This window comes from Gouania willdenowi, chromosome 16, assembly GCF_900634775.1.
Source record: "Gouania willdenowi chromosome 16, fGouWil2.1, whole genome shotgun sequence".
In the NCBI taxonomy this organism is placed as follows: domain Eukaryota; kingdom Metazoa; phylum Chordata; class Actinopteri; order Blenniiformes; family Gobiesocidae; genus Gouania; species Gouania willdenowi.
In genome coordinates, this window is record NC_041059.1 from 29629196 (window position 1) to 29637529 (window position 8334).

Sequence of the window (8334 nt, forward strand, 5' to 3'; positions counted from 1 at the left end):
TGAGTTGATATGTGGTCTGGAGAGAGAGCAATCTAACCTGTGAAAGTTCAGCTGTCCAGGACAAAGTTTGAAATTATTTGCTCTACCTTATGTTAGAATATAGAAACATGTTGTGTCCCTGAGAATAACACAGACCACAATAAAAATCTAGTTTTGAAAGCAGAAGTGTAATCAAAAAAAATTGCTCAGCATAGTCAAATAATTACATTGGATTTGATGATTATTCCAGGTTTACACTACAATATGGTTGTAGTGCTTTGTTATTGCAGTACTTGTAGTACTGTGTACATGCTCCAATGATCAAAGTACGTCTTCTTAAAGGCTCTCAGTTACTCTGCGTTACAAATTTCGAGTATAAAGCAGCAACAAATCAGCCTGTAAGGTGGTGTGCAATTTCAATATTTATATGCAGCTGCAGCAGGAAAAAACTGACAGGTTTCCATGTAGGAAAAATTATCATTACTAAACTGTCTCATAACAGTTAGATCACAGTTCACATTCACTATTAGTGGGTGAACAATCCAATTTTTACGTTAAAAGAGCAAATGTGTATCTAAAACATGAAAAACTGCATGTTGATAAATCTCTTAGTAAAATGTGGAGTGGGAATAGGCATGAAGAAATGAAATAATGTTTTAACCAGGTAAAGCTTCTACATGATTAAAGTTGGTATTCTTTTTTGGAAATGTAACATTAATTTGTGTTTACATCCTCTCCCCATGAAAGGGTATTGTATTCACTTTAAAAAAAAAAAAAAAAAATCTGTTTTTTCCAAATAATTTTTTGGATGTTTTTTCAGGCAATATTTTCATGTTTTTTTCTGTTTTTTTGAGTAATTTTTTAACGCAAATTTCTTTCTGTTTTTTATGCACATTTTGCACCTTGTTTTAACTGATTATTTTTTTTGTCTGAGCTTAGAAGGCATTTCAAACAGATGCATTTGTTTCTTTGTTCAGAGCAAACATGGCCGGCTCCAGATATCTCGATAATTCAGAAAGAAAAAAAAAAAAGCACGAAAAACAAGATTAATTACTCAGAAAAACAGAAGAAAAACAATTTGTCAGAAAAACTGACAAAAATTGCCAAAACCTTTCCCAAAAAATAAAATATTCAGAAAAAAAACATTTTTTTTTCTCAAGTGAATACAATACGCATCCTTGGTCACAGTTAAATACCAGTAAAAGCATATATAAATCTAAAAACAAACCATTTCCCACTCCCATTTCATATGCTGACAACATTGTGGGCGCCGCAAATGGCTGCTCCGGTGTGTTGATGTGTCTCCTTTCACTGCAACTACCTAGTCAAATTCCTCGTATTGTTCTAAACTGTACCTGGTCAATAAAGCTCTTCTGATTCTGATTCTGATTGTATCTAGTCATTTGTTGTCTGATGGAATTTTCCCTCCTAGCAAAGCCTTCTCAGCTTGTTTGTGTTTCTGTAAAGTGATCTGCAGCTGCCAGTATTTAAGGTACACCCACATGAGGCTTCCATTCTTTCTCTTATCCATGTTCAAAGGTTCTGCACAGTAATTGTCTTTCCTAAAAATGTCTACAAGGTCAGATTCCAGATCCAGCTCTGCTCCAAGCGGCTCTTTAACAACTCTGATTAACATGTTCTTCTCGATCTCCAAACGATGGGCTCGGGGCCTAATGTGGGAGCAGTAAGCACTCTGCCGTTCCAAAAGCTGACTTTCAAGCTCCTTTAGCGTGGCAGTAGCACGTCGGTACCAGTCATTCTCTCTTTCTAAGGCGAGATGAAGAACGGCCCCTGCAGCTCCAGACTGTACCACCCTCTTTTTCTCTTCTTCCAGAGTCACTTGTTCCTGATGGAAGAGGAAGTATTCATAGCAGAGCAAAAAAACTGTGCCAGAGGTTTAAGGGTTAAATATTTGGTATTAAGTGTTATTTTACCATCTTTAACTGTTTCAGCTTTTCGACGTGCTGTTGCCTCATTGAGGACATGGCCTGCTGGTATCCTTTCACCCTTTGCTTCTCTTTCTCCAGCTCCAGCTCCATAGCAGCTACTGTTTTATTCCTCTCGATCAGTGTGTCCCTGTAATGTGCCTCCAACTCGCCTTTTATTATGGACGTGTCTTTGACATATTGGCTCTTAACATTCTGGATCTCCCTTTGGGAATCCCTGGTCCAGATCCAGCCTGTAGAAATGATAGGATTAAGAATTAAGGACCAAATCAGATATCCTAACATTTAAAAGAACACAGTACTTATTGGTATGCAACTTTTTAAAGGGTAAATAAAGGTAAAGTCAGAACACCAGTGATATTCTTCCACTGATAGCTCTCGTGGACAATTGTTCAGTGATTTCACATACTAACAGTCAGGTTTCAAGTATGACATAATTAAAGTCGTAATAGTATTTGCTGTTGTAATCGTAATTGAATTGTAATTGAGTTCATATAATTGACATTGTAATTGTAAATTACAATTTCATTAAACTTAAACCTGTTTGATAATTATTTAAATATATTTCACATCAACTCTACCTGTCAGTTCTCCTGAGGATCGTTTTACCATTTAAAAAAATAAATACATCTAGGAGTATAACGACAGAAAAAGGCTCAAACGCCCACACCAATATAATTAAAAGCAATATTTTCATTGATTAGGAAGATAACAAGAGATGAGAAACAAATTAGATGATAGATAATTTTTAGTGTATTTTACAGCTGATTTAAACTGACCAGTTATCATAAGAGATGCTAACAAAAAGCTAACACTGTTTATTAAAGGCTCAGTAATTGTCATTAATTGTAATTGAACTTTAATAATTGAGAACAAAATTGTAATTGACTGTCAGGGTAAAAATAATAATTTCATTTTTTTTAATTTTTTTTTTTTTAAATGCTGGTCACCGTAATTGTAACTGAGTTGTATTCGAAAATGGGTAATTGAAGGTGGAATTGTAATTGCAAAATGTAACTGACCTCAACCCTGGTAACAGTACACATTTTTATAGGAAAAGAAGGAAGGCTGCTATTGGCTAACCACATACTGTAAATAAAGGAGGGGAGAAGCTTTTCCCAACTCAGGACACCTGCCAGGGGATTGTTGTGTGTTTTGTGAACTTGTCTGTGGGAACACAAGGTGAACCGTGTCTGGGAAAATTGGATAAAACACACACACACACACATATATATATGTTCTGGATATAATGTGAATATAATTTTGCTATAATATTCTCTATTAGCTGGCAGACTGGCATCTCCTCACCTGTTCTTCAGGATGACATGGTCCTCCTTTAACCAAGGACAGGCTAATAAACCTCAGCCAAGGAGCTTATGTTTCTGCCAGTGTTTATTTATTTGTCTGTGAACAGTCCATCTCAAAAACTAATGGATGGATTTGGATGAAATGTTAAGGAAATATCAGAGTGATTAGATTTTGGGGATGATCCAGGTCAAAGATCACCAACATGGTCCACAAGAGGTTCCCTCAGGAGCACTAGTAACCAATGAGCTTTATCTAATATCTGATGATCAGATTTACTTGCCAGGATTCAAACTCACAAAGTTAAAACCAGGTGTTAGCTGTAGTCAGAGCCTTAGTAGAGCAAAATACTGCGGCACTTGATATGTTTTTGTATTTCACTGAAACATTGGGAAAAATGTAAGTGTCTCAGATAGGATTTTGTAAAAAATAAATAAATACATTTGAAAGAAGCTGCAGATTGTGACAAGATGTGTTTCTAATAAATGTAAAGTGGATTTTTGTAAAATATTACAAAATTGTTAAATTGTAAAAATGTTTAGAATTTGTTAATAAGTTGTTAGTTTGTGGCTGGTAAAATAAGAACCATGATTGCCTATGAAATGTAATGAAAATGAAACAATTGCATGAATTAGGAAAAAAAAAAAGCATTGCATGTTGAAACATTTCCTACCTTTTTAAGTTACCGCTAGTTTTCCTCATTATATTACAATTTAATTTAAGTGAAACCGTGAAAATTTAGTATTTAGAAAATGTATATCAAACTGGTATCCCTTCAGATTATTCACTAGCTTTGAAGTAGCTCACAGCTTCAGGAAGGTTGGTGACCTCTAGGTCAATATCCCAAATATAACATTTAGGAGACAATGTAAAATGTGCTTTTTAGTGTTATCATTATGTCAAATCATCATTCATAATCAATGGCAGCATCCAGCCACCAGTATGACAAAGGATCAATCATACCCTGAAAAACACACTACTGTCCTATTAATTGAGAAAGTAACACTGATTACGTCTTTATCATGACATTCGTTTGTGTTAAAGGTTTATTAAAGAGTAACTAAACCATAAAATCACTTTCTTTCTATTGTAAACAAATATATGGTTCTGAAGTAGTGCTGTTGGTTGATTCTGGTCCAACTCTTAACGTTTTAGTCAAAGTATTTCAATTTGGCATTATTTGTTGTAAAATGTCAGCGTGACTGCCCTCTATGGGTTGAAACCTGGCTATTACAACAGATTTTTACTATTACTACTGTGATATTTTGAGACCATATTGAGTCACAAACAAGCATTGTTAGCCCCGCCCCTTTTATTAAAACTATCACCTGTGGACTCTGCTGTATGTGTGAGTAGGTTGGACTGACAGAATTCTGAATAGAGAGCTATAGTGAGTATTGAGTAGCTGGTTAGCATAGTATAGATTGTTTTTTGGAGTTTTTATAGTATAAACTGGGCGTGTCTTAACTGCTCCAGGAGCCACACCCATAATCAGACATTTTGCTGAATTTCCCCCTAGTGGCAGGTCAGCAGAAAGCAGGAGTTTAGTTTCTCTCTAAGAACAAGAGAACAAGTTGTTCTTAAATTTGATGAGTTAGAAAACATATACAATGATTTAAATCTGTTAAACAAGGGTCCCATTGTAATTGCTCAAGGGCTGTGGCAGACTAAGCTTTAAACCAGCAGATCCTGTGTTAGGTTTAAAGAAGATACAGATCAATCCTTTTCATGATGCACTAGGTCCAAATAATCACTATAATGGCCGCTAGGAGGCGCTATTGGTCTTTTATCTTTAAAAAAAAAACTGAATTCAAGTTACAACTGCATCAAAATTTGACATTGTTGTTTGATTTGTTGTGTGTTGTATTTTTGGTGGTGTGTACTTTTTTTTGCAGCAAACTTTTTATTTTTCATTTAATTTATTTGTTCCTTTCATGAAAGTGCACAGTATTACATTATACGGTAGAAAAACATATGCATTTACACAAGATTGATTATAAGTAACCTATACTCTTAACACTAGAGGTGTGCAGTGCCTTGAATTTGATGATACGATTTACAATTTGCATCTCACAATACAATATATTCCGATATATCCCAATACTAAACAATACCATATACATGGCAATATACATTGTGATTTATTACGAGATCAATCATTAAAAATGTCACCTTTACAGCTACAATATGGTATGAAATATAATTTCTTTCTTTTAAAAAAACAAAACAAAAAACTTGTGAGAACAAGTAAACGGTAACTAACTGTAATCCAAGTACCAACATAAAAAAAACAAGTGTTATGTTTATCAAACTGTCAAATTCAATTTTTCAAAAAAGTTTAACTTTTGCTTCTAAAATAGATTCTGATTCTGTTAAGTTGTCATTTTTTTTTTTTTTTTTTTTAATTACCACATACATCCAGAAAAGTGCCCAGTATGTGTGCAATAAACTTCCAAGTTAAAATGAATTAAGGAGTGAAGTAGTTTAACAAGGTCTGATGTGGTTCACTGACACCTAGCTATGCATATGTTAGTGCAATTAAATAGTTTTTTTCCGTTGATTCAAAATACGGTGAAATAATACAATATACCGCAGAGCCGAATCGATTTTGTCTTACACCCCTAATCAACACTATTGATTATTTCAACATCAAACTCAGTTAAGTTTAAAAAACACCTTTACAAACTGAAGATGTGAAAATGTAGAGCAGAGGATGAAGCTGCAGAAGGATTGTTTTTTGAACTTATTTAGGAAGTGCTTTGGCTTAAAGCTGGAATATGTAAAGTTTATTTAGTATATTATAAGCTACAGCACTACTGTAATACACTGCTATGCTGAAGGATTCATATTGTGTATCGAGAAAATTTACTTTTTCACACAAATATGTGCACCAGCCAGGCTAAGCCTGTACTGTTTTTTTTTTTTCTAAATGAATTTAATGTTATGCCATTAAATGTTAGCTATGGTTTAAATATATTATTTTATGAAGAAGCATATTGCAACGTCAAAACTACTTAAAAGTTTGATGGTATATCAGTATTTACTGTTTTAAATACTCCTTGGTATCTGCTGTGGTCAGACTTATTCAGTGTCCTTTCTTTTCACAGGACGAACACTAGAAGCAGCAGCTAGACTGGAAGGCTCTATGCTACGAATCTGTGGTGTTGCCGTGTGGTACGGAAACACCACAGCCATGGTCCGCAAACGCCTGCAGAGAGTGGTGAAGACGGCATCAAAGACCACCAAGACTCCACTCCCCTCTCTGCAGAGCATCTACAAGTGCAGAGTTCATCAAAGACACTTCTACCCTTCAGGACGGAGGCACAGAAGTGTTAAATGCAGGACCACCTGACTGAGGAACTCCTTTCTACCTTGTACATATATACTGTACCTTAATTACTTTTTAAATTATTGTTACTATGCTTTTCTTTGTTTCAAAGGAAACATGTGTCCTTACTGTGCACATGACAAACACTTTGAATCTTGAATTGGTTACCAGTGCTCCAGTTAGAACAGGCCTGAGGGCACCTGTTGTGGTCCATGTGGGCTACCTGGTGCCTGAGGACACCATGTTGGTGACCACTAGTCTAATGTTTAGGGTCCGTCATACCTCTTTAAAAACAAAAACACACACTCATGTAACCTACGGAAAGCAGCCAGTCCCAGCATGGGCACCAGCAGAGCGTAGTTCCATCGGCTCCCATCAGCAGGCCCCGGCCCCCCTCCTCCTCCTCCTCCTCCTCCGTCAGGCTGTATGTTCCATCTTGGAGGGTCGTTCAAGTTGTTCATGGAGGCAACTGTCTCACACACACATGCACGCACACACCAAAACATTAGTGACGACAGACAAAACACTGACTAAAGACCAAGGTTGGGGTCAATTATAATTATAATTGCGTAATTGATAATTAACTACAATTATGGTATTATTATAATGGTAGTTGAAATTTTTTAAATCTGTTGAGGTCGTAGTTAAATTCACTTTATAACTGCAATTGTCATACAATTGACAATTATACAAACATTTTTAATTATAATTTAACACTAAACTCGGGAACCATGTTACCATTCTATGTACAGTTCTATACAGATGTAGTTAACAATTATTAAAACATGTTTCATATCAAGCTTTCCCACATTTTGCCATTTAAAAGAATATGAAATCTAAGGGTATACAGTACTGACAAAAAAAAAAGGCTCAGCTGCTCACACCAATTATTTTAAAACCTATATTTTCATTGATTATGAAGCCTAACAAGGATATTAGATATTAGTTATTAATGTATTTTACAGCTGATGTAGGCCCCATTATTGTAAGAGATGCTAACAGAAAGCTAACACAAGAGGAAGGATAACTGTTAAGTTATTTATTTCAGGCTCAGTAATTGTGATTAATTATAATTAAAGTTTAATAATTGAGAACGTAATTGCAATTGACTTTCTGATGGTAAAAAAAATAAATTGCAAATTATTTGTAATTGGGGGAAAAATGCTGTTCACTGACTGTAATCGCAATTGAAAACGCAATTGTAACTGAAAAATGTAATTGACCCCAACCTTGCTAAAGAACTAAATAGTAACGAACAATACACAGTAACCACACACAGTGTTGTTAATTTTACGAATACATTATTGAGTACAAACAAGTAACACCATGTAAGAGACTGATTTGAAAAAATAATAATAATGATTTGCTTGTTGACCCGAACACTACAAAAGGCCGGACGACACGGAAGTTGTGCAGCTGTCTCGCGGCTAACATGCTAGCAAACATTGAGCCCTGTAGTTTGGGTACAGGGAAGAGTATTTTAACACAAACATAACGAGGGGAATTGTTGCAATGCAATTCCGACAACGTGTTGATGTGTGTCATTATGTTTAGTAAATGTGTGGAGTCTCACCTTGAATGTAAAGTCTAGGTCACTTATACATTTGTTCCTGCACAACCAGCTCTTACACAAGTTCTCACGCCTCAGCGGCCCGACCACACCTAAAGGGGGGATTCATATAGAGCCTAGTGGGAAAGGCAGTTAAATATCACATATCCTCCAAATATATTACCTTTTTTTTAATTGAAAAAATTAAATAAAAATATCTGTTTTGT

General features: G+C 35.3%; 1 protein-coding gene across 2 annotated transcripts; it reads right to left on the bottom strand.

Annotated features, from left to right (window-relative positions):
* Window positions 1–251: 251 nt before the first annotated feature.
* LOC114477821 (coiled-coil domain-containing protein 127-like) lies at window positions 252–8304 on the bottom strand. Of its 2 annotated transcripts, XM_028470443.1 has the most exons (4): window positions 8132–8304; window positions 6878–7027; window positions 1914–2158; window positions 252–1825 (listed from the first exon to the last, which is right to left on the bottom strand). In XM_028470443.1, the coding sequence occupies exons 2-4, from the start codon at window positions 7017–7019 to the stop codon at window positions 1379–1381; spliced, it is 834 nt and encodes a 277-aa protein (XP_028326244.1). In that variant the 5' UTR covers window positions 7020–7027; window positions 8132–8304; the 3' UTR covers window positions 252–1378. The 2 variants fall into 2 exon arrangements, with proteins under 2 accessions (XP_028326244.1, XP_028326245.1); XM_028470444.1 differs by lacking the exons at window positions 6878–7027; window positions 8132–8304 and adding an exon at window positions 3016–3250.
* Window positions 8305–8334: the final 30 nt, after the last annotated feature.

Coding starts and splice junctions, on each gene's coding strand:
- LOC114477821 (XM_028470443.1), bottom strand. CDS start 7,019: ATGAACAACTTGAACGACCCTCCAAGATGGAACATACAGCCTGACGGA. Junction 2,159..6,877: donor GCTGGGACTGGCTGCTTTCC/GTAGGTTACATG, acceptor TCATTTCTACAG/GCTGGATCTGGACCAGGGAT. Junction 1,826..1,913: donor AGCTGAAACAGTTAAAGATG/GTAAAATAACAC, acceptor CTCTTCCATCAG/GAACAAGTGACTCTGGAAGA.